This window comes from Leucoraja erinacea, chromosome 10 (assembly GCF_028641065.1).
Source record: "Leucoraja erinacea ecotype New England chromosome 10, Leri_hhj_1, whole genome shotgun sequence".
NCBI classification, from domain to species: domain Eukaryota; kingdom Metazoa; phylum Chordata; class Chondrichthyes; order Rajiformes; family Rajidae; genus Leucoraja; species Leucoraja erinaceus.
The window spans coordinates 9,243,328-9,270,232 of NC_073386.1; the positions used below are offsets into that span (position 1 = coordinate 9,243,328).

A 26,905-nucleotide genomic window follows, 5' to 3' on the forward strand; every position below is an offset into this window, starting at 1 on the left:
TGTGGGGGGGGGAAGGTTTTATTGTTTTGGTTTTATTTTATTGACTGGGGGAAGAAAGTAGATAAAGCCTGTCATGGCTTCGGCGTCGGGCAACGACGACGACCTGACCATCCCCCGGGCGGCCATCAACAAAATGATCAAAGAGACGCTGCCCAACGTGCGGGTGGCGAACGAAGCCCGGGAGCTGGTGGTGAGCTGCTGCACCGAGTTCATTCACCTCATCTCATCCGAGGCCAACGAGATCTGCAACAAGTCGGAGAAGAAGACCATCTCCCCGGAGCACGTTATCCAAGGTGAGGGGAACCTGGGGACCGGCCTGGGTTTAAGAATTGAGAGCTTCATACCCTGTGTTTTCCCCACTGGATCTCTTTACCTCTCAGCTAGCAGCTGCTTAAATCCACTCGCATAAGTTGGGATGGGAGGTACACAAAATTGCTGGATACACTCAGCGGCTGCAGCAGCATCTACGGAGCGAAGAAAATATGCGACGTTTCGGGCCGAAACCCTTCTTCAGGGTTTCCCCCTAAGTTGGGATGGGAACTGTTTTAGGAAGTCAGTTTCTATACCAGCGTGCTCGAATTAATACTGAAAGCAGTTCTGAGGTTTCTATTTCTCCCACTGGTGATAGAAAACCTACATTGGGCAATGTCAGCCTCTGCTTGAGTTACGAAAGTATTTTCTTCGTGATCTACTGAGTCGTTATATTTTTAGTTATCACATGCGGCACCAAGACATTTGCGTAAATAAATAGTAATATTTATCAGCATGAATAAAGAAAATCGTAACTATTTTCATTAGCATATGATGCTTGGTATGTTGACGTTATTTAATTTAATCGTGTCATTCTTTAAGTGCTGCTGTAAATGAACACGTTAAAATTGATTTGATGTGTCAAACATGTTTAAACAATAACTAGTATCTTCCACGTTTTCATTAGCAGCACGAGTAAATCTTTTGTACATGAACTGGGTACTTTGTTGAAGTAGGAAAGTTAACCAAAAACTATCACTTGTTTGATAGATGAGAATGAAAATGTCTTTTGTAGAAACCATTTAAGTGGGTTGTTGGCCCAGTGAATTATAAGGATGTAAGTACATATTTCAAATTGGCGAGGTGCAGGAGTCAGTAAGAAGTGTTGATGGACCTTAATCCAGTGAAATTGTATTGTTTTGATATTAAATACATTTGAATCTTTGTCAATTGTATTCTACAACCCACACATATGATGTAACTAAAATGCGAAGTATTTTTATGTGCCTCTCGTTTAATGTAAAATAGGAGCTCTTTGCTTGGAGATAAATACACAGTTCAGTGCTCTTTGATCTGACTAGAAAAGTAATTCCATGTTTAGTAAATCATTTGAAGATTTTCCCAATAGGTTGATACATTTCTTCCTAAGTAGGCCATCGCTGTGGCACTTTGTGTGGTAGTAATTACCTTGCAGGTATGACTTTTGTGATGGACCAGATATTAGTCTTTATAGAACTACTTTAATAAAGGACTTTTGGTAATTATATTGGTGGCTGGGCTCATCATATTTTTTTTTAAGTACTTTCTTAGATTGTAGGTTGTAACCAAATATGCAAATAGGACAAATTTAATCATACAGAGGAAGTTAGTCACTTATTAAAATATATGGCAGTTCAAAATATTTAGCAAAATTCAGTTCTCTGCCATTTGTATTTATCATATTTTAACCTATACGCATGGTATTGGTTTTGCTGCAGGATATGTTCTAGGCATGTTGTTTAGTGATTGGAGACTTAAAATAACCTGCTAACCATTTCTGCTCTTTCGGCAGCTTATAATACCGTTTTAGAAGTGGCGACGTTTACTGGTGGCCAAGATTTTTGATGTGTACCTAAATGCCAGTTCTGTTTTCTAGCGTTGTCAGGGTGTTCCTGGCATAGGTTTTATCCATCTTTTACAAACTTCCACGTAAGAAAGTAAATCATTGAACATCTTTTGTAGTTTCTTAAAAAAAACATTTGCAAATCGGTTGTCTTTAGACATCTTAAGTATTTAAACATTGAAGGTGGTTTCAGGTTTCCGGTGGGCATATGACAGCTGAAGAGCAAATTACATGATTTTCACAGATTGTTTCTTTTTCAGCTGCTTTTAAGCTGAAAGTTGTTGAATATACCAAAGACCATGGAAATCGTCCTATATAAAGACACGGTGTGAGCAAATGCAGCGTTCGTTTGTGATGAAAACAGAAAGTTTGGGTAGGTTTTAAGAAAAACTGCCAAATTGTTTGGTTCTAGAAGGCAAGGTTTTAAGGAAATGTTTGACTGGTAAAATGCAGGCTTTCATTTGTTTATAAATATTAGTGATTCAACTAATATGTTTATGATGAATGCATCAGAAACAACATTGTTACTAAGATACAACTGTTTTCTGAGCAGAAAATGAACAATATAACTGAGATTTTTCAATCTTGACTGCCATGTAAAAATTGCAGTTTTGAATTTGTGTGACAATGATTGTCTACAAAATGAAAGTCAGTCCTGCAGTAGCTTGAAGTCAGCATTCACCTTTTTGACTAAAATGCCAGATATTGCTAAGCACAGTTTATGTTGCTTGTTTGAATTTTTTTTTTTTTTTTGCAATTTGGCTAAATGTTCAAAACTTCTCTGCCTCTATGTGCAATGGCACATTTAACAAATCAATTTATGTAATTGCATGAAATGTTGCAAGACCAATGGCCTTGCATACATTCTTTTAATCACTTGGTACTGATGATTTTTTGGGAGTAGTTCTAGTAAGCTGAACAGTAATAGATGGCCTTCCAGTAGAAATATGTTGTTAAATCTCTGCAAACGTCCCCAGAAGTTTGACACACCAACTACATGTATAGCAGGTTTGAGCTTGCCTGCTTTTGAATGAATTGATAACACTTTTCATTTTGAAAGCTTATGGGGAAATCAAATACTTTCACCCATGTCCATGTTCCTGTAATGCCTCAGATCAGAAACTATTCATATGTATGTAATATTTTAACATATCTATGATCGGTTTTCTCATCTGGATTTACTGTTACTGAATATGTGACTGAAGTATCTGATATTGAGCTTGATAGATGATGACAGGCCCTCTACACCTTACAAACACTCTAGCTATGTACAGCCCTTGCATAAGAGTAAGCGTTTGGGAGACAGGTAGGACGGTTCCTTGCATACGTATTGCAAGGTTATTATAAGGTTATGCAAAGAGAAAAATTCCAGAGTATAGAATATAATATTTTTGTTTGGGGTACACCGTGGAAATAGGCTCTTCGGCCCACTGAGTCCACATCGACCATCGATCACTCGTACTGGTTCCATGTTATCCCACTTTTGCATCCTACGCAGTTGGGCGAATTAACAGAAGCCAATTAATCTGCATGTCTTTGATGTGGGAGGAAAACGGAGCACCCGGAGGAAAACCACACAGTCACAGAGAGAATGCACAAACCGCATCCTTGCCGGGATCAAACCCAAATCTCTGGCACTGAGACGATAGACAATAGGTGCTGGAGTAGGCCAGTCGGCCCTTCGAGCCAGCGCCGTCATTCTCTGTAATCATGGCTGATCATCCACAATAAGTACCCCGTTCCTGCCTTTTCTCCCCATATACATTGTCTCTGCTATCTTTAAGAGCTCTATCTAACTCTCTCTTGAAAGAATGCAGAGAATTGGCCTCCACTGCCTTCTGAGGCAGAGAATTCCACTGATTCAAAACTCTCTGGGTGAAAATGTTTTTCCTCATCTCCGTTCTAAATGGCCTACCCCTTATTCTTAAACTGTGACCCCCTGGTTCAGGACTCCCCCGACATGGGGAACATGTTTCCTGCCTCTAGCGTGTCCAATCCCTTAATAACCTTATGTATAAATAAGATATCCTCTCATCCTTCTAAATTCCAGTGTATAGATGCCCAGTCGATCTATTCTTTCAAATATGACAGTCCTGCCATCCTGGGAATTAACCTTGTGAGTCTATGCTGCATTCCATCAATAACAAGAATGTCCTTCCTCAAATTTGGAGACCAAAACTGCACACAATACTCCAGGTGTGGTCTCACTTGGGCCCTGTTCAACTGTCGAAGGACCTCTTTGCTCCTATACTCAACTCGTCTTGTTATGAAGGTCAACATACCATTAACTTCCTTCACTGCCTGCTGCACCTGCATGCTTACTTTCAGTGACTGATAAACAAGGGCATCCAGATCTTGTTGTACTTTCCCTTTTCCTAACTTGACACCATTCCAATAATAATCTGCCTTCCTGTTCTTGCCACCAAAGTGGATAACCTCATATTTATCCACATTAAACTGCATCTGCCTACTCACCCAACCTGTCCAAGTCGCCCTCCTCACAGTTCACACTATCACCCAGCTTTGTGTCATCTACAAATTTGCTAAATGCTACTCGTAATCCCTTCATCTAAATCATTAATGTATATTGTAAATAGCTGCGGTCCCAGCACCGAGGCTTGCGGTACCTCACTAGTCACTGCCTGCGATTCTGAAAAGGACCCGTTAATCCCTACTCTTTGTTTCCTACCCCCAATAATAATAATAATATATTTGCAATGAGATTTGGTATGCAGCTTCCATCTGATGTCATAACTTAAACAACTAATACAATTTAGATTTAGATACCCCGAGAACATGGTTTATAAAAAGAACAGTAAATCAGTCAAAACAGTCTAAAGTGCAAATGTGTCTGTGCGACGTGACCATACGAGGGAGACAGTTCATGGGGGTGCGGGGCACTCAGCAGGGCTGGTTCAGAGCCGCTATAGCTCTGGGGATGAAGCTGTTCCTGAGTCTGGAGGTGCGGGCGTAGAAGGCCTTGTAACGTCTGCCGGAAGGTAGGAGTTCGAACAGTCCATTACAAGGGTGAGAGGAGTCTTTATGGATGCTGACGGCCTTCCTGAGGCACCGTGTGTGGTAGATGCCCTCCAAGGCCGGTAGCTGTGTCCCAATAATTTTCTGCAAAATACCATGTGCTCTAATTTTGCCCACTAACCTCCAATGTGGGACCTTATCAAAGGCTTTCTGAAAGTTCAGGTAGACTATATCCACTGGCTTTCCCTTGTCCATTTTCCTAGTTACATCCTCAAAAAATTCCAGAAGATTAGTCAAACATGATTGCCTCTTCGTAAATCCATGCTGACATGGACCGATCATGTTACTGCTATCCAATTGTGCTGCCATTTCATCTTTTATAATTGACTCCAGCGTCTTCCCCACCACCGATGTCAGGCCAACTGGTCTATAATTCCCAGATCCAAAGTACCTGTTCACTCATCTGCCATTTCCTTTTCCCATAATAAATTCGCCTGTTTCTGTCTTCAAAGGACCCACATTTGACTTAACTAATTTGTTTGCTCTTCACATACCTAAATAAGCTTTTACTATCCTTTATATTCTTGGCTAGCTTACCTTCGTACCACATCTTTTCTCCCCGTATTGCCTTTTTAGTTATCTACTGTTGCTCTTTAAAAGTTTCCCAATCCTCTTGCTTTCCGCTCATCTTTGTTATGTTATACTTCTCTTTTATTTTTATACTGTCCTTGACTTCCCTCGTCAGCCATGGTTGCCTCTTACTCCCCTTAGAATATTTCTTTCTCTTTGGAATGCACTGAACCTGCACCTTCTGTGTATGTATGGCAGGTATTCCCAGAAATACCTGCCATTGTTGTTCCACTGTCATGCCTGCGAGGGTCTCTTTCCAGTCAACTTTGGCCAGCTCCTTCCCTCATGCCACTATAGTCCCCTTTGCTCAACTGTAATACTGAGACTTCCGATTTTCCCTTCTCCCACTCAAATTGTAGATTAAACTTATCATATTATGGTCGCTACCTCCTAATGGCTCCTGTACCTTAAGCTCTGCTGCTGCGCCACTGTGCCACCTATGTTGGTGTTATAGCGTTATAGTTACAGAGAGTGCAGATAAAGAGAGTGTGGGTGTCAGTGGTTACAGGGAGAAGGCAGGAGAATGGGGTTGAAAGGAAAAGATTGATCCGTCATGATTGAATGGTGGAGTAGACTCGATGGGCCGAATGACCTAATTCTACTCGTATAACCTATGAACTTTAGTGTAATGAGCCAAGTTGAGAGATCACAACTACACTATTTGTTTATGAGAGGACAGTTCAGTAGTCTGGTAACAGAGGAGATATAATAATAATACATTTTATTTATGGGCGCCTTTCAAGAGTCTCAAGGACACCTTACAAAAATTTAGCAGGTAGAGGAAAAACATGTAAGGGGAATGAAATAAATAGTAGAGACATGACCAGTACACAAAGTAAATACAGAATTCAATACAAAACACAGTATGAGGCAATTAATGCACAGATGAAAAGGGACGGCACGTGGGGCTAAGGATAGGCAGAGGTGAAGAGATGGGTCTTGATGCGGGACTGGAAGATGGTGAGGGACACGGAATTGCGGATCAGTTGGAGGAGGGAGTTCCAGAGCCTGGGAGCTGCCCTGGAGAAGGCTCTGTCCCTAAAACTGCGGAGGTTGGACTTGTGGATGGAGAGGAGACCAGCTGATGTGGATCTGATGGACCGCGAGGGTTGGTAGGGGGAGAGGAGGTCAGTGAGATATGGGGGGGGCCAGATGGTGGAGGGCTTTGTAGGTGAGGATCAGGGTTTTGTAGGTGATCCGGTGGGAGATGGGAAGCCAGTGAAGTTGTTTGAGGACTGGAGTGATGTGATGCCAGGATTTGGTATGGGTGATGAGTCGGGCGGCTGCGTTCTGGACCAGTTGGAGTCGGTTGATGTAGGTGGAGCTGATGCCAAGGAGAAGTGAGTTGCAATAGTCCAGTTGGGAGGAGATGAAGGCATGCATGAGTCTTTCAGCAGCGGGCGGTGTGAGAGAGGGTCTGAGTTTGGCGATGTTGCGGAGATGAAAGAAGGAGGTTTTAATGACATGGCGGATGTGAGGCTCAAGGGAGAGGGTGGAATCAAAGATCATGCCAAGGTTGCGGGCCTGGGGAGATGGGGAGACAGTGGTGCTGTCGATGGTGAGAGTGGGGTTATTGATTTTGTTCAGTGTGGAATTGGAACCTATGAGGAGGAATTCTGTCTTATCGCTTTTGAGTTTGAGGAAATTATGTTGCATCCAGGTTTTTATAGCTGACAAACAGGAGTTGATATGGGAGAGGGGGGGGATTTGGTGCCAAGGTAGATCTGGGTGTCATCAGCGTAACATTGGAAGTCCAGATTGAAGTGGTGGAGTATCTGACCAAGGGGGAGGATGTAGATGATGAAGAGGAGGGGGCCGAGTACGGAGCCTTAGGGATGATCTGTTGCTGAATCTGTCAGCGTGTGTTTTCAAGCTTTTAATCTTTTGCCTGATGGGAGAAGAGGATATGCTCCTTGATAATGTTGGCTGCTTTTTCAAAGTCGCTCAAAGTGTAGATAATGGGAGAGGAGGCTGGTTTGTATGATAGACTGGAATACATCCACAACTTGCTGCAATTTCCTGCAGTCCTGAACAAAGCTGTTGCCAATCTGAGCTATGATGGTGCAGATGTTTGTGAGAGCTGTTGGAGACGCACCAAACTTCCTTTGTCTTAAAAGGTAGAGGCATCAGTGTGCTTACTTGGCTGCAAAGAGACATTGTTGGTGATATTTACGTCCAGGTGACTGAAGCTCTTGGCCATCTCCACCTCAACACCATTGATACTGACCTGCGACGTGCACACCACCTTGTTTCCTGAAGTTTCATTCTGCCGTGGGAACTTGGTGCATAGCCGCATTTCAGACTTGTGATTTGTTTATGTTACAATAGTTCTGAGCCACGGAACCCAGCAGTGATGTGGGGAGGACCTGTATGTGTTTATGATGGGGGATTGCGGCTTGTGTTAGCTGCACCATCCAGAATAGAAGCTATGTTTGTTCATAGTCTCCTACTTAGAATTCTTATTTTGTCCAAACTGTTACTTAGAAACTGTATTATTCCTTTAATAGGCATGCACAGTAGGAAAAGATACTGCCATATTAAGGGTTTCAAAGGGTGTTGTGAAAGCTGGATAGTTTAATCTATTCAAGACATAGCTGATCTGTACAGTGCAAAGCCACTTGAAAGGCCTTGCATTAGTCAATTTACTGTGGAATACATATGGTTTCTAATGTAGAGATAAATTTGGCATCCAAGGAAAAATACATATGAGTGCAGGTGTATGTTGACAATTTGGTGATAATTTCTAGCTGCTGTACATTTCCACGGAAAGCTACACTCAAGTGCAATGCAGGGTAATGAATGCGGAACTGGTGGTTGTCAGAGGAAAAATTGTCAGCAGCTAATTGTGTTCTGTACCAGCTCCTGGTTATGGAGCCGACTAAAAATTCATCTTGTGTCTTCATTTGGGTTGCATAGAATTATTTTATCCTTGGGTACATGGCATTGAGAGCGATGGACCTGGCTTTCTGTAATGGGGGATTAGGTGGAACTGAAGAGTTTAGGAATGTTTTGTTTATCCATATTAGGTGAATCTTCTGAATATGATAATTTAGACACTGGGTTGTTCAGAGAGAGACAGGGAAATTATTATCATTAATGAACACGTACAATGACTTGGAAACATAGAAAATAGGTGCCAGCTCTGAAATTCAATATGATCATGGCTGATCATCCAAAATCAGTATCCCTGTTCCTGCTTTTCCCCCATATCCCTTGATTCTGTTAGCCCTAAGAGCTAAATCTTTAACTCTCTCTTGAAAACATCCAGTGAATTGGCCTCCACTGCCTTCTGTGGCAGAGAATTCCATGGAAAAAGTTTTTTGTCATCCGAAGTCCTAAATGGCCTACCACTTATTCTTATACTGTGACCCCCTGGTTCTGGACTCACTAAACATCGGGAACATTTCCCTGCAATATTCCTGCAACTTTACTAAAATATGTGTATATTTTAATGGCTAACATGAAGAAGGGGCAAGACAATTGATGTCTTCTAACAACACTTGCCGTACCTCCATATTAGAACAACAGATAGCAAAGAAGCAAAGGCATTGATTCCCTCGTATTTACATGAGTACTTTAGGATTATCTGTATATTTCAATCTGCATCAAAGTATATTACGGAAGAAAGGCACAAAGTGCTGCATTAACTCAGTGGGTCTGGCAGCATCTCTGGAGAAAAAGGGTGGGTGAGGTTTCGGGTCGGGACGCTTCACAGAAGTGTCCCGACCCGAAATATCACCCTTTTTCTCCAGGGATGCTGCCTGACCTGCTGAGTTGCTCCAGCACTTTGTGTCTATCTTCGGTATATACCAGCATCTGTGTTCCTTTCTACACTGTATTTTATGTAAGGGTGTGATCTCTATGCTCAACCACAACCAGCATCAGACAAGATGACCTACTGTGGGAGCACAGGATCTGAAACCTTAATTATATTTGTTGATGGCAAATATTCTGGGTTCATTTTGAATCCTATCACTGAATCTGGTCCTATCAGCATTGGAGAATAGTACAGTCAACAGTTCAATTGGAGACGATAGGCCTTTGGTGCCAGCGATGGATACTTGAAATGGAATGTGTTCATTTTTTCTTCAGTAAAAAGTTATGAATCTTGAAAATATCAGTAAAATCTGCATCCTATGGAAGAATACGGGCAGTTACAGAATTCCACTAATTTGTGAGGGGGAAATGTATATTTTGCGATTTCCCTCCTAACTGGCCCAGGAATAATTCTGGAATTGAAAAGCGAAACCACCTGTGTGATGATCCCCAGATTACATGGACCGTGAGCACCTTGACACAAGTTGAATAGGGTTTAGAGATAAATGTGTGGCTCAAATTGTGATATGGTCTAAGCAGGTTCCATTTCGTGGGGCACTGGCACCAGTGCTGAGGAAGAAGCTGTTCCGTTGGGATAGTCAGGATAGATATAGATTGAGCAATTGAGATAAAATATAGCCATTTGAGTTGAATGTAGGGAAGTGGATTGTTATCTAAATGGAGAAAGACAAAGCGAGTAAAGTTTAGAGGGATCTCGATGTTCTGGTGCACGAATCACAAAAATCAGCAGTCGGCTCCAATAAATATTGGTGACAGCACGTGGCACATTGGCCCTATCATGGGGAAGATGCCCATACACAAGATGTTTCAGAGATTAAGTTTCTTCCATTAACTTCTCTATCTCTTTTAACATGTTGACATGGTAAATGCCAATACTGGCGGCCCTCTTTCTTGTCAGGTCTATCCAGGTATTAGAAATTTACTCTCATGGAATTTGTCTGGGGGGGGGGGGGGGGGAGTTAAGTACAATGTGTTGTTTTGGAATGCTAGTTTCTTGTGCATGAGCTAATAATGGAACTTCATGTCACAGAAATCATGATATGGATTGTTTTCTACGAATTCAATCCCTTGTTATGCAGGGATCAACTGTATGTATTCTTCGTCAAAACTTTGTATTAATATGTAACATTCTAGATTGCCCAAGGGCACCTTTCAGGCATTCTCGAGTAACATTTGACAAGTGTTACATGTACAGATATAAGAATTAAAAAATAAATGAACCAATAGATCAGTTGTATAGAACATCTTACTAGAGGAAAGAATCACAAACATGCTTAAAGAAGCCTTTTTTGTTTGATGTCAATTTCATTTCGCTGGGGGGGAAGAGAATTGGGCATTGTTGGCAAGGGCAACATTATTGCCACCCTTAAGTATATCTGAGGAAGTGGTGTGCCATTCTGATTGTTGCAGTTCTTTGGGGTCCTTCATTCAACACAATGAACCTGCTCCTACACTGCTGTTGGATAGGGAGTTCTTGGATTTAGTGATAAAGGAACAGTGATATATTTCCATGTCGGACTAGTGTTTGACTTTGCGTTGAGTGGAGGGATTTGCAGGTGATTGTTTCCTTATGTATGCTCAACTTGTTCTTGGTGGCAGAGCTTGCTGGTAAGGCAGATGCTGTCAGATCAGCTTGGGTAAGTAACCGCCGTTACATTTGTACAGGGCACTGACTGCAACCGTTCGCACTGATGTGGAGGAGGGAGGATAAATTAATGTCTAGGGTGGATGGAGTGGCAGTCAACCGATCTGCTTTATCCTAACTAGCGTTGTACTGGAGTTTTGTTGAAGCTGTGCCTTTTCAGGCAGTTGGAGAATGTTCTTTCACACCTCTGACATATGACTTGTAGATGGTGGATTGGCTCTGGGGAGTTGGGTAAGTTTGTCAATAATGCTGACTCCTCAGAATGTTAATGACCAGTAACATGACAAAGGCACTTCCATTGAGTGTTGTGTTGTAAATTGACTCTAGTTTGTTGCAGATGGTCATTGCTCAGCATCTTAGTTGAAAAAACTAACGTCATCCAAATCTTGTTGAATGCAGGCATGGCTTGTTTTATTTTCTGATGAATGGAGTATTGTGCATACATCCCAATTTCTGACCTTGTGATGGAGGGCGAAAGTCTTTAAGACTAAAGCTGTGTTGTCTCATCCCAAAGGATTTGTTGCATCCTGTGTTTGCAAACCTTTCCTGATATTGCATGGAAATAATTCAATTGACTGGTTCTATGAGAGTTGGGATCTTGGGAAGAAGCAGAGTTGTGGATAACCAGCTCCGTATCCCCTGACATTTCCCAACCGGTTAGCACTCAAATTCACCTGGACCATCTCTGACATCTCCCTACCGTTTACTGCGAGATCACATGACTAAATGTTTTGGCCTTTAGCACCCAAATGCTAGCTAGGTCCTGCTATCATTGACAGTAGCTTGTTTGAGTCAGTCCAATAAACATGTAACAATTTTGTACTGATTTCAATATACAGATATATTTGTAATTGTATCAGTAGTCTGTTCGAATTGGCAGAAATACTTCATTGTCAGTAACAATCAGTACGGGAGCACCTCAAGGCTCCGTGCTCAGCCCCCTGCTCTACTCACTGTATACTCATGCCAAGGTAGCCGGACACAGTGCAAACTCCATCATCAAGTTCGCCGACGACACCACCGTTGTGGAACGAATTACATATGGTGATGAGCCAGAATATAGAAGTAAGATCGACCTATTGACCAAATGGTGCAAGCACAACAACCTGGCTCTCAATATCAGCAAAACCAAATAACTGATTGTGGACTTTGGAAGAGGAAGGTTGAGGACCCCCAATCCCATTTATATCAATATGACAATGGTGGAGAGAGACAAAAACTTCAACTTCCTGGGTGTGTATATTTCCGATCTTTCCTGGACCCAGCACACTGATGCAATTATAAAGAAAGCACATCAGCGCCTCTACTTCCTGAGAAGATTACGGAGATTCGGTATGTCAAAAAGGATTCTCTTGAACTTCTACAGGTGCACAGTAGAGAGCATATTGACTGGTTGCATCATGGCCTGGTTCGGCAACTTGAACGTCCAGGAGTGGAAAAGACTGCAAAAAGTTGTGACCACTGCCCGGTCCATCAATGGCTCTGACCTCCCCACCATCGAAGGGATCTATCGAAGTCGCTGCCTCAAAAAGGCAGCCAACATCATCAGAGACCCACACCATCCTGGCCACACACTCATCTCACCACTGCCATTGGGAAGAAGAGCCTGAGGACTGTAACGTCCAGTTTCAGGAACAGCTTCTTCCCTCCAGCCATCAGGCTACAGGCAAACATTACAACCTCATATAAGCTCTGAACTACAATAGACATTATTATTGCACTATTATTGTTTGATATGTGAGTGTGTGTGTATATATACACTGAACATTTTCTCTCTCGTTTACCATATTACTTACAGTGTACTATGTTTACATATTCTGTGCTGCAGTATGCAAGAATTTCATTGTTCTATCTGGGACATATGACAATAAACCACTCTTGATTAGTCAGGATTAATATTATTTAATTCACCCATTGATTTGATGTTATAAATGTAGTACTAATCATTTATTTTAAAAGTCTGTGACCTGTGAAGCTTGCTGGTATCTTTTTGAAGTCTCAACCCATTTTGATTTGATGTACTATAACATACTGGTAGTGATAAGAATCCAAAACATATTTGACTCGTTTCAATTGTATGGAAAGCTGGTTTCAATCTGCGGGCTTTAAACTGGTCTACTGAAACCTAACTGGTCTTTGCTCAGCATAAGCCTGTTTAGAATCATTCCCAACCAACTGTGCCCAACAAATATACTTAGAATCCATGTTCTATCTTTCAAATCGCTCCATGGCCTCTGTGCCGTCATTCTCCGTCCCCCAAAAAACTTTGTATCATCATTCTCCGTCAGCCATGCATACAAATTCCAGCATATGTAGTTCCTTGTGTGTACATTACGCTATTTAGATAAAAGCAAGGGCGTTTTCAATTGACCTTGAAGCAACACTGCTTAATAACGGCTAATTAGTTCATTATCTAGTTGTTATCACATTGTTGGGCAAATTAGTTGTTATGTTTGTCAACAAACAAAACTGCTGTTAATTAACTGATTGCTTGGAATGTCCTATGGGTGCATAGGCCTCCCTTAGTCCCTTTAGAGGCTGATCATTTAGTCACTACATTCCTTGCCCGAGTTCTTTCCAAGCTCTTCACTTCGAGCCTGTTTTCAGAAACTCCCTAAATCAACCATTAATTGTCTTTTTGCTATCCCTTTCACCACCTCATTTCAAGTTGTATTTTCTTTAACATGCTAAATAACGCACGTTCGGTCTTAACAGACAAATGTCCCAACTTGCCTGCAAAATTTAGCATTATGAAAAAAATATCTGGTGCCAGACCAAACATCTTAAATAAGATCTAGAGTTGGAGAATTAATTTTAGTTCCAGGGCCAGGCACTTTAAGACGATAGTTACAATGCTGGAATGATTGAAACTGGGAAATTGGTGAGGTCAGAAATTGAGAGTTTTAGGGACGGGTTGAAAACAAAGATTACAATTTTGAAAAGTATACATTAGACATGGGGTCAGAAACCTTTTCTGCCTAAGGGCCAGGCCAATAGACAATTACTGCTGTTACTGCTTATTACTGCTTAGTTGGCGCTATTTGGTTTTAGTGACTTTATAGTGAAATATATATTTTGCAAATCAATTTGGGGCCATAAAGGATGACATGAAGCAGGCCTATACAGCTTTAGAATGTGATCAAGGAATAGGCGAAGGAACTAAACGTGGTAACTTTGGACTTCTTGATGTTTAGTTAATGAAATTCTGCTCATTCAGCAGCAATGATATGTGAAGAAGTTAAAGGCCTGTCCCACTAGGCTGTCATTCGTGCGGCATTTACCCGACCTGCTAGCGAGTGTGGAGTGGCGTGGAGGAGTGTAGACTTCGTCTTGAACAAAATCTTCGCACGCCACCGGCCTGTCGCGTAACTGATGGCCAAAGTGGGATAGACCCATTAGTTAGTTGTGGAACCTGATGTTCTAGATATTGCCTGTAATTATGCAATAAAATGATGCAATGATCTCCCAATTGTTGCAAATGAAAATCATTACTTTCTAATTATTTGAATCTCAATGTTCAAATTCCTTTAACTTTTTCAAGACTCTGATCCTGAGCATTCCTCCAGTATCAGAACCATGTTGTAATGCTATTTGTTCTTGGTTCTTCAATGATCCATGGCAGCCAAACTAACAATTTCATTCTGATATGTTAGGGAGTATAATAGGGAGTTTTGAAACTTGACTTTGATAACATTGTTTGATTATTATCCTCTTTGGCTTAAATTGCTGATCCTTTAGGGTATTGAAGGCCAATTGTCTTTGAGGGTAAGATTTTTAAACTTTACAGGCACCTTTTGTAAATAATAGCCTTTTTGGGCACTGAAGTTGCGTAATGTAGTTTTATCACAAACTAGAAAAATGGCCACCGTTTTAAATTGGCACTTAAACCACATCAAAGTTGGCCTGGTTGTGCCTGATGCAGTCATGTCCATCCTTTGACTTGGTCTGAATTGTCTGGGAAGCCATATGTTGGGGCTAGTTCTACATATAGTATGATGGAAGAACTGGGACATTCAAGAAACGGGTAAGTGAGGTATTTAAATAATAACTGTAAGAAATGATAAGATGTAAACAAAGTAGTGAAATGTACATGAACATTCTATGTTAATGCATGATTGGTAAGTACAGGGACTTACTGGGATTAAGTACTTTATTATTATTTTTAACCTTGAATGGTTTATATGGAATCCACCAAATGCCTGAAGCTAAAGCGGCCAACAAGAGCTGGTTTTAAGAGGGTGTGGCATTTTATCATTGTGTGGCTTGAATACAAATTTATTTTTATTTCCATCTCAACACCCCCATACCCAGTCTAGTACCATAGAACTTAAAAAAAAAACTGAGTGTGACACCAAGTGATTATTCTGGTCAGTACAGAGTGCTTTTAGAAAAATATATACAGCCACAGCATCATGAAATTTTCACTAGAAAATTACTTGGGCTGATTTCTCATTGCTCAAGCTGCCTGTTTGTGCTTGGGAGGGAATGTATTTAGTGTTTAATCCACATATATGCACCATAACAGTAGAAAATGGTATTGTTCTTATTGAGCCCTATGTTTAACTATTTTAAATGGCTCAATTGCATCAATGCATCATTGTGTAATAGTCAAGTACTGAAGTCCATGGCTGATTTGCTTTACTTTCTGTTTTTGTCCTGTCAACCAGATCACTCGTCTGTTGAATTATCTCCAGTTTTGCTGCAGTTGAGAACTCAACATGGTGTCCAATCCAGTGGGTCATGGTTGTTTAGATCATGTTTCCTTGCAGCAGTGGTGAAGGCTTTTAGCATTCATCAGTCAGGGAAATGAGCATAGAAGTTGGGACATTATGTTACGGTAGTGTACCAGTGAGGCCGCACTTGGGTGTATTGTGTTCGATATTGGTCACCCTGCTATGGAAAGATGTTATTAAGCTGGAAAGAATAGTGAAGAGAAGATTTATGAGGATGTTGCCAGGACTTGAGGGCTGGGCTAGATGAAGGGGATGGGCAGGCTAGAACCTTATTCGGGGTGACCTTAAGAAGGTCTGTGCAATCATTACGGGAATAGATGTGGTGCATGCACAGTCTTTTTCCCCGAGTCGGGGAATCAAGAACTGTAGAGGGCTTGGATTTAAAGTGAGAGGGGAAAGATTTAATAGGAAACCTGAGGGGCAACGTTTTCCACACAGGGGATGGTGGGTATATGGAACGAGCTGTCAGAGGCTGGTACAATGACATTTAAAAAAAACAACAAAAAAAAACATTTGGACAAGCAGGATAGGAAAGGTTGAGGGAAATGGCCAATTGCAGGGAAATGGGAGTACCTTAGAATGGGCATATTGGTTGGCATCGGAGTTGAGCGAAAGTGCTTGTTTGCATGCTATATGATTCTATGATTAAGTGTTGCAAATGAATCCTCGGATCCCATAACATTTAAATCCATTATAGTTTTATCTACATAGATTAGATGTTATTGTTTATGGAATAGTGATTTATTGCAATGAGATATCATCTCAGAGTGGTCCTCTCTGATTCTCTGTCAACTAGAAAAAGCGACAATGTTTCAGTCTATTGTAATATGGGAACTTAGAGCAATGTCGACCAAGAGAGCAAAGCCATCAGGTGAATGACCTGAGTGTTGAGAAACAGTTTTGATTTAAAAAAAATTGAAGTGTTTTCTATCTGTAAAGATATTGCCCATTATGTAGCATTCACATGAACTTTGTGTTAGAGTGATACAGTGTGGAAACAGGCCCTTCGGCCCAACTTGCCCACACCGGCCAACAATGTACCAGCTACACTAGTCCCACTTGCCCGCGCTTGGTCCATATTCCCCAACCTATCCTATCCATGTACCTGTCTAACTGTTTCTTAAACGATGGGATAGTCCCAGCCTCAACTACCTCATCTGGCAGCTTGTTCCATACACCCACCACCCTTTGTGTGAAAAGGTTACCCCTCGGATTCCTATGAAATCTTTTCCCCTTCATGGTGAACCTATGTCTGGTCCTTCGATTCCCCTACTCTGGGCAAAAGAATCTGTGCATCTACCTGATCTATTCCTCTCATGGTTTTGTATCTATAATATCTTCCCTCTTCCTCCTGCCCACCTTATCTACCTGCAAATCGACCTTCAAGGAACCATGCATCTGTACTCTTAGATCCCTCTGCTCTACACCACTACCCAGAAGCCTACCATTTACCGTGCAAGTCCTGCCATTGCCGACATGCAACACAGCACACTTTTCTGTATTAAATTCCATCAACCATTCCTCTGCTCACCGGGCCAATCGAGCCAGATCCTGCTACAATCGTTCACAACCATCTTAACTATCTACAAAACCACTACTTTTGTAGCATCAGCAAACTTGCTAATCATGCCCTATATGTTCTCATCCAAATCATTGATGTTCTTGTATGTATTGTGTTTGTGGCAGATTTTTTTATTTGGCTGATAGTTTGTATAAATATAATTTTTTATCGAAATGCAAATGTTCTTTGCTTGCATTTCTTGTCACGTAAATATATTGCATTCATATTTTATTTTGTGACTTTAATGTTTGGCAGAAAGAAGCAATTTGTAATGGTTTAAATATGAAACAGATTTGTGAACTGGAAGAGTTTGCATCTTTTCATAAGTCTGTTTTGGAACTGATTGAATAGCCATGCACCAAGAAAGGTATGGGTAGAGACAACATTATGAAATGAGTAGGAAGAAACTGCAGATGCACATCTGAAGAAGGGTCTCGACCAGAAACGTCACCCATTTCGTCTCTCCAGAGATACTGCCTGTCCCGCTGAGTTACTCCACCATTTTGTGTCTATCTTCATTATAAAATAAGTACTTCAAATTTACGAACGTGGGGTTTATTGACTAATAAAAAGTGTTCTCAAACATTTGGCTGAAATAAGAAAGTTCACAAGGATGGAAAACGTAAAAAGATGCAACTTTATTATAGATCCCTTCTCATTGCTGTAAATTTCTTATTTCAGATTTCAATTCTTCTGCCGTTTTCATCTTAATTTTGATTGCACAAAAACTAATATAATTGTATAACTTTCTCTTTCTCTTTAGCCTTGGACAGTCTTGGCTTTTGCTCGTACATTAGTGAAGTAAAGGAAGTCTTGCAAGAATGCAAAACAGTAGCACTAAAGAGGAGAAAAGCAAGCTCACGACTAGAGAACCTTGGCATACCAGAAGAAGAATTATTGAGGCAGCAACAGGAGCTATTTGCAAAAGTAAGTGACTTGTGTGAGCATTTAGATGTCATTTATAAAGGGTTATTACTATAATTCGTTTTTAGATCAAGTATGTGAGTTTTAATTGTGATCTTTTAGTAAAGTTATAATAAAATTATATTAAATCTGGTAGGGATAGGGCCTTGGGCTTCCCACAGACAGCAAAAAATGCAGATACCTCAAAGGCCCTCTCCTTTGAACCCACGTAAATATAAGTATACCCCATAATGCTCAAAAAGCAATTACATGCGTTAATAAGCACATTATGGGTAAATACCTAAAGGCAATTAATCTTAGCAAACAGCTTTCATTGAAACTCAAACATGAATCTGTTTTGAAATCTCAAGGTACTGCTGTGTAAATAAAGATTGCTTTCTATTAGAGCAGTACACATTAAGGAGCCATTTGACACAAGTGGTCTAAAAACCGCTTGTATACTGTATTTATACCACACTAATTGGTTCCCCAATGTGCAGCTAAGTCGATTAGCTGTGGTGAAAAATTAGGACAGGACTTGAGGCCAACTTCATGAGTGCATGGATCACAAATCAGTGGAGAACGAGGCCTGTAGTGTATAACTCAAGGTTGAGTTTAGAGATAGTGCGGAAACGGGCCTGTTGCTCCACCAGTGATCTCCACACGCTAACATTATCCCACACACACTAGGGACAATGTACAATTTTACCAATTAGCGTACAAACCTGTTTGTCTTTGGAGTTTGGGAGGAAACTGGAGCACCCGGAGTAAGCCCACGCAGGCCACAGGGAGAACATACAAACTCCATACCGACAGTACAGTGGGCAGGGTCAAACTCGGATCTCTGGTGCTGTAAGGCAGCAACTCTACTGCTGCGCCACTATATGAATCTACTGCGAAGCATTATTCTGACGAGGTTATTTTTGGTCATGTTTCTTTTTACACCACCATGTGAGGTTTTCCACTTTGGTAGCAAAAACAGGAAGGAAGATTAATATCTAAATGGTGTCAAGTTGGGGGGGGAAAGGGAAAGTACAACAGGATCTGGGGGTCCTTGTTCATCTGTCAATTAAAGTAAGCATGCAGGTACAGCAGGCAGTGAAGAAAGTGAATGGCATGTTGGCCTTCATAACAAGAGGAGTTGAGTAAGGGAGCAAAGAGGTCCTTCTGCAGTTGTACAGGGCCCTAGTGAGATCACACCTGGAGTATTGTGTGCAGTTTTGATCTCCAAATTTGAGGAAGGACATTCTTGCTATTGAGGGAGTGCAGCGTAGGTTCACAAGGTTAATTCCCGGGATGGCGGGACTGTCATATGCTGAGAGTGGAATGGATGGGCTGTATACTCTGGAATTTAGAAGGATGAGTATGGATCTTATTGAAATATGTAAAATTATTAAGGGTTTGGACATGCTAGAGGCTGGAAACATGTTCCCGATGTTGGGGGAGTCCGGAAGCAGGGGCCACAGCTTAAGAATAGGGGTAAGCTATTTCGAACGGAGATGAGGAAACACATTTTCACACTGAGCTGTGAGTGTGGAATTCTCTGCCTCAGAGGATGGTGGAGGCCGGCTCTCTGGATACTTGAGAGAACTAGATAGGGCTATCGAAGAGAGCGGAGTAAGGGGATAGGGGGAGAAGGCAGGAACGGGGTACTGATTGTGGATGATCAACCATGATCACATTGAATGGCGGTGCTGGCTTGAATGGCCGACTCCTGCACCTATTGTCTATTGTCACTCAAGATGTTCTAATAGTTCAGACCTTCTACTTATAATTATTGAGAGCGATGGTGAACACGGGTGATTGCTTGCATCAGTTGTTTCCAATTAACATGGCAGCTGTAACCAATGAGATGGTTGTACAAAATAGCTAGAACTATAGAGAAAAGGAGCCAGGTAATTAACTCCCATGGACATTCAGATTAATAATGTCATTCTGGAAATGTAATCTGATAAGATTTTGGAGAATTAAATGCAATAAGGCCAATTAATTAAGCCGATTTTGGAGAATTAAATGCAAAAAGGCCAATTAATTAAGCCGATTGGGAAAGGGGGAGATGCAGCGAGACCTGGGTGTCATGGTACACCAGTCATTGAAGGTAGGCATGCAGGTGCAGCAGGCAGTAAAGAAAGCGAATGGTATGTTAGCTTTCATTGCAAAAGGATTTGAGTATAGGAGCAGAGAGGTTCTGCTGCAGTTGTACAGGGTATTGGTGAGACCACACCTGGAGTATTGTGTACAGTTTTGGTCTCCAAATCTGAGGAAATACATTATTACCATAGAGGGAGTACAGAGAAGGTTCACCAGACTGATTCCTGATTGTCAAGACTTTCATATGAAGAAAGACTGGATACACTCGGCTTGTACTCGCTAGAATTTAGAAGATTGAAGGGGATCTTATAGAAACTTACAAAATTCTTAAGGGGTTGGACAGGCTAGATGCAGGAAGATTGTTCCCGATGTTAGGGAAGTCCAGGACAAGGGGTCACAGCTTAAGGATAAAGGGGAAATCCTTTAAAACCGAGATGAGAGAAGAACTTTTTTTCACACAGAGAGTGGTGATTCTCTCTGGAACTCTCTGCCACAGAGGGTAGTTGAGGCCAGTTCATTGGCTATATTTAAGAGGGAGTTAGATGTGGCCCTTGTGGCTAAGGGGATCAGGGGGTATGGAGAGAAGGCAGGTACGGGATACTGAGTTGGATGATCAGCCATGATCATATTGAATGGCGGTGCAGGCTCGAAGGGCCGAATGGCCTACTCCTGCACCTAATTCTATGTTTCTATTGAAGCAATGTCTATGTTATTTCCATTTGAACAACACATGGAGGAGGGTACATTTATGGACTTTCTATGAATAGATAGAAAGGAACTCAAGAATTACAAATGTACTTGACTCTGTCATCATTTGGACAGTGTGGTTATGCACTTAATAAAAACTGATTTAAGTGGAGCTCTGTTTGGTTTGCCCTTGCCAAACCATTCAATTTCCACACAACACCATGAAGATGACGCGGCTACATTGGAGAGATAAGCACCATAATTGTACTGTGCGCAAATAATTACCGTGACAGGAGATCAGAGAAGATAAAAGTTCTCCAATCTAGTCAGAAAGGAAAAGCACATTTGAGTTGTACAAAATGTATTGAATCCATATTATTTTACTGAACAGTAAATTTCTAAATTATTTTGACTTCTAATAAACACAATAAATACTTGAAATCAAATACAGTAGGGAAGCTAGAAGTTGGATGCATGACCAAAAACATGTGAGCAATAAATGAAATCTCCTGGGTTCCCTGTGGCCTAAGAGTAGAATGTTCTTTTTCCCTCCTGTAAGAAGTCTGTACCTTTGGCTTAATATATTGAGATAGAATCCCCATGTGCGAGACCTTGGATCACACTTTTAGTGTGTTTTGATCAGTCTTGCTTCCAATGTGTGTGTCCCGCTTAAAGTAATGTTTTAGTCTTTTAATAGGCGCAGCTAGTATCTGTTGCAACATGCCTCGCGTGAATGTATTTCAAGGTACTACTGTAAGGTCAGAATTGCTTTTAATTGGCCATAAGAAACCAGGGAAAATCTTGAATCATCTTGTCCAAGCATAAAATGAAGGAATACTACTCGCGTTGCTTCAATATACCATTGAATCACTAGTGTTGTTATTACCAAAATAAATATAAACCATAAAACCACATGGGATAGGCCAGGTTTAGAGATTTATCATTTTATTTATTCATGTGTGTGTATATATTTATATTATAGTATATGGACACATTGATCTGTTTTGTAATAAATGCCTACTATGTTCTGTGTGCTGAAGCAAAGCAAGAATTTCATTGTCTATCAGGGACACCTGACAATAAACTCATTTGAACTTGATATGGGCCAAATGCAGGCAGGTGGGACTGGTGTAGATGGGACATGTAGGTCGATGTGGGCAAGATGGGCTGGAGGGCCTGTTTCCACACTGTATGACTCTATGGGTGTGACAGTCTTGTGGTTAAATTACTCATTTAGCAACCCAAAAGTCAGGATGATCTGACAACATTAGTTCAAATCCTATCATCAAAGTAACTCAACCACTATACTGCTCTCACATCCAAGATTCTTGAAATAAGCTGCATCTTCATTTAAAACATAGTTGTTTGTGGTGCTTTTAAGGATTTAAAACCTTTTAAGGCCAGAGTTCTGAATCATTGATCTAGAGCCACTGGGATCGTGGAATTTCAATGCATGTAACCTAAAGTAAATCCAGTTTCCGTATTAGTAACCACAAAACTGCTGGATTTATATGAAAGCCCAGCTGGTTAATTGATGTTCTTCGGTGAAGGAAATTTGGCATCTTAATGCTTTTCATACATAGAAACGTAGAAAATAGGTGCTGGAGTAGGCCATTCAGCTCTTCGAGCCTGCCGCCATTCAATATGATCATGGCTGATCATCCAACTCAGTATCCTGCCTTCCAGTGCCTTCTCTCCATACCCCCTGGTCCCTTTAGCCACAAGGGCCACATCTAACTCCCTCTTAAATAAAGCCAATGACTTCTCTTCATTCTCTTCTGTGGCAGAGAATTCCACAGATTCACCACTCTCTGTGTGAAAAATGTTTTTCTCATCTCGGTCCTAAAAGATTTCCCTCTTATCCTTAAACTGTGACCCCAGGTCGTGTTTGGGTTGCCATTTTACTGCTTGATTTGTCTTCAGCGTTACTTCAAACCTGTTATCACTACAATTTTGCCAGCTTGCATCAAATTTTGTTTTGTTTTATTCCAATTGCTATCATTAGAGAAATTGCCAATCTGACTATACTGCTCTCAACACCTGTCTTCAGAACCTTTATTTGCTCCTACCTCTAATCCACCAAATTCAAATCTTTGACCTGTGCCTCTTTACCACCAACCCCTGCCTATACATGCAGCTTCATCGGGTTCCTGAAACTATTGTGCCTTCCATTGTTTTAATTCTGGCTTTTACACGTCCCTTTCCCATGCCACCCTGTCCCAACAAGCACATGCTCTCCATTTATAATTATAGAATCTCACATCATTGGTTATGCTTCTCAATCTCTGAATTTGGCTACCTAGCAAGATTTATATATTTTTTGGCCACCTTCTCAATGCTGCCCCAGAAAGTTACCCTCCTTTACCAAGTCATGGTGGCACAGAGCCTTGCAGCGCCAGAGACCCAGGTTCGATCGTGACTGAGCACTGTCTGTACGAAATTTGTATGTTCTTCCTGTGACTGCATGGGGGTTTTTTCCCGGCTGATTGGCGTGGCCGAAGGGCCTATTTCTGCACCGTATCTCTAAAGTCTGAGCTGCTTTGGCAAGTTGCATTGAAAGCTTACTTTCAAGTTGCTTTGATAGCCGGGGCAAGAACACAGTGATTTCAATAAATTGCTTCTCACGCTTTGATTAATTATGGATAATCCATTCATTATTAACCTACAAAAGATTTCTTCCCCTGTTTCTTGTTCTTTTCACCCACGCCTCTTTCAACCTTGTCGATCTTGAGTTCTTGTTGGGACTTGCATTTATTTGTATTCATCATCTGAGTCTCTGATGTTGGGCAATAGCCCAAACGACATGACCTTCATACTTGCTCGGTGTGTTCAATGGCCTCCTGTTTCTGCGTTTCTATGTTTCTTTGACCCAGATCATGTAACAAGTGGGGCAGTTTTCTAAAAGCACACATTTCTGGTACATTGCAGGAACTGTTTCTTTAAGTCATTCTCGATTCTTGCCATACAGTTTCCACCTGCAGATTAAATTTAATTTGAAGCAAAATTGAAGAGCAAGTTATATAGGGGTGTTTGTAAACATTGCCCTAATATTCATAATTGTAGTTTCCTGATCCCTATTTTGTATATTTTCCTATCCTGGCCCCTGCTGCCGCCCCATTTCTGCCTGACCGCCCTTGTTGCTTTGTTCCCATATGTATGGAAATCTGATCAGCTGGATCATTGTGGGATTATTACGTTGTCCTTCTGTCAGTGTGACCTTCAGAGTCATTTGGCAGATCACCAGGTTTCTACTGCAAGTATTTACAGATGTCCTTTAATCTTCTGGAATTTTTTGCGTATGTGACACGTAAAAAGAATGAAGGAGAGCCAATGGATGTAGTGCATCTGGACTTTCAGAAAACCTTTGATAAGGTCCCACACCGGGGATTAGTGGGCAAAATTAGAGTACGCGGTATTGGAGGTAGGGTATTGACAAGTATAGAGAATTGTCTGGCACACAGGAAACAGTAGGAATAAACGGGCCCCTGTCAGAATGGCAGGCAGTGGCGAGTGGAGTCCCGCAAGGCTCGGAGCTGGGGTCGCAACTATTTGCAATATATATTAATGATTTAGATGATCGGATTAAAAGTAACACTGGCAAATTTGCAGATGACACAAAGCTGGGTGGACGTTGCAGGGTGACTTGAACAGGTTGAGTGAGTGGGCAGATGCACTGCAGATGCAGTATAATGTAGATAAATGTGAGGTGATCCACTTTGGCGGCAAGAACAAGGCGGCAGATAATTATCTCAATGGTGTCAGATTAGGAAAAAGGGAAGTGCAACAAGACCTGGGTGTCCTTGTACACCAGTCACTGAAAGTAAACATGCAGGTACAGCAGGCAGTGAAGAAAGCTAATGGCATGTTGGCCTTCATAACAAGAGAATTTGAGTACAGGAGTAAAAGGATCCTTCTGCAATTGTGCAGGGCCCTGGTGAGACCACAGCTGGAGTATTGTGTTTAGTTGTGCTCTCCTAATTTGAGGAAGGACATCCTTGCTATTGAGGCAGTTCAGCGTAGGTTCAGGAGGTTAATTCCCAGGATGGCGGGACTGTCATATGAGGAAAGATTGGAAAGACTAGACTTGTATTCACTGGAATTTAGAATGAGAGGGGATCTTATAGAAACTGATAAAAGGACTGGACAAGCTAAATAGGCTGTGGGCCGAGATGCTTTTTCGTTTAAATTCGTGACCCAAATCACGTAACTACCTGAATTTTTAACATATGTTGAAAAAATATTATAGAAATCATACCTGATACGCGTCAAGACCAAAACTTGCACATATTTTTAAAATATGAGGAAAACCTCAAATTTTCCGAGTAGTAATTGTCCAATCAATGCACGTTTGACATTGCGTCGGACGCCAATTGACAAATCACGCGCTTTGTTTCATGGTAGCTAGGCAGCGAGCACTCTGGGATCATGGCTGCCTCCTAGTTACATCAAAACAATAGTAAGGTTTCCAAAAAATAAAGGTAATGCTAACCTTGCTGATAATTTTGTTTTACAATTGATTTATATTTGTAAAGTTATGATGTGAACTGTTAAATAAAAATGTTGAGCTAGGGTTAGGGTCGGTCCGTCAGTTGATCGGGCTGGCGGGAGGCCGGTGAGTGCTGTGAAGGGTCGGTCGGGCTGGCGGGAGGCTGGTGAATGCTGTGAAGGGTCGGTCGGGCTAGACTCCCCCCTTGTTGGGGGAGTCCAGAACCAGGGGCCACAGTCTAAGAATAGAGGGGAGACCATTTAAAACTGAGATGAGAAACAACTTTTTCACCCAGTTGTGAATTTATGGAATTCTCTGCCACAGAAGGCAGTGGAGGCCAATTCACTGGATGAATTTAAAAGAGAGTTAGATAGAGCTTGGGTTGGGGAGAAGACAGGCACGAGTTACTGATTGTGGATTAGCCATGATCACAATGAACCTGCACCTATTTTCTATGTTTTTATGTTTCCATGTAATTTGCTTTATTACAGGCCAGACAACAGCAGGCAGAATTAGCCCAGCAGGAGTGGTTACAGATGCAGCAAGCTGCCCATCAAGCACAGTTAGCAGCATCAGCCACATCCAATCCACTCAATAAAGCTGGATCATCACAAGATGAAGATGAAGAGGATGATGTTTAAATTTAACCAGCAAATTTACTTTTACACAGATGTCCTTTTACCGCACATTAACAGTGACCTGGCCCGTCTGCAACTTTCAGCTTCATTCACAACTTTGCAGGCTGGCTATTGGTGTCAGGGGGTCATTGGGCAAGTTAAAACTGTCATGAGTTTTCAGGTGTAACAACCAATCACTTATATGTGGAAATGCAGAGGATTGGAAGTTATTAGAATATTACATTTATATACGACGGGCAGCCAGAGATGGGAGCATCAAATCAATGCAGTACTTTAACGCTCCACAGCCTGTTTCTTGCATCTTTCTGAAAATCAGTATTGTTAATGCTCGTGAATCTGACAATTAATGCTTCAGTTTGTGTAACCGTTTGCTCCCTTACTGTTTAATACTGAAAGCAAATTTATTGTGGCTTATTTAAGTTTGCAATCGGAATGGGGTTTTTTTTTTAATGAGCAACTTGTAACAAGGGTGAAACTGACTAAAAAAAATCAAAAAAAAATCAACCTGCCCTTGCTTAACGGAGTTCACAGAATTTTAAAGAGTAACATTATTATTAACTTTGATAAAACCAGATAGCCAGATCTATAGTTGGCTATTTAGTCTTAATTTCACATGGCATATGTCCTTGCTTCATGGTTAGTTTTAACCCCTAGTTGTAATGTAAGTCTATTTCCAGAAGTAAGGGTTGAAAGCAAAGCACATTTTTGTCAGCAGTTTCAGTACCAAAGAGTGAATTCAGCATTGGAAAACATGACAAATGAAGTGGGCTTTTCAGGAAGCCTGTTAAACTGCTGCTTAAATGTTTCTGTACTGTAATGTTTCATGTTCTTTAACAAATATGCATTACTGTTGATGATTTTGGGAT

General features: G+C 41.2%; 2 protein-coding genes across 3 annotated transcripts in view; one reads left to right on the forward strand and one right to left on the reverse strand.

Annotated features, from left to right (window-relative positions):
- Positions 1-26,905, reverse strand: part of LOC129700763 (uncharacterized) — a 61,201-nt gene that overhangs the window by 10,101 nt on the left and 24,195 nt on the right. The gene's annotated exons all lie outside the window — the stretch shown is intronic.
- dr1 (down-regulator of transcription 1) lies at positions 38-26,565 on the forward strand. The gene is made up of 3 exons (XM_055641440.1): positions 38-293; positions 17,998-18,161; positions 25,893-26,565. Exons 1-3 carry the CDS (start codon positions 74-76, stop codon positions 26,040-26,042), a joined length of 534 nt encoding a protein of 177 aa, XP_055497415.1. The 5' UTR covers positions 38-73; the 3' UTR covers positions 26,043-26,565.

What these genes read in the sequence shown, in the direction of transcription:
- dr1 (XM_055641440.1), top strand. Translation starts at nt 74, where the DNA reads ATGGCTTCGGCGTCGGGCAACGACGACGACCTGACCATCCCCCGGGCG. An exon ending in CCCGGAGCACGTTATCCAAG is followed by an intron (nt 294 to 17,997) that starts GTGAGGGGAACC and finishes CTTTCTCTTTAG; the next exon opens with CCTTGGACAGTCTTGGCTTT. An exon ending in AACAGGAGCTATTTGCAAAA is followed by an intron (nt 18,162 to 25,892) that starts GTAAGTGACTTG and finishes GCTTTATTACAG; the next exon opens with GCCAGACAACAGCAGGCAGA.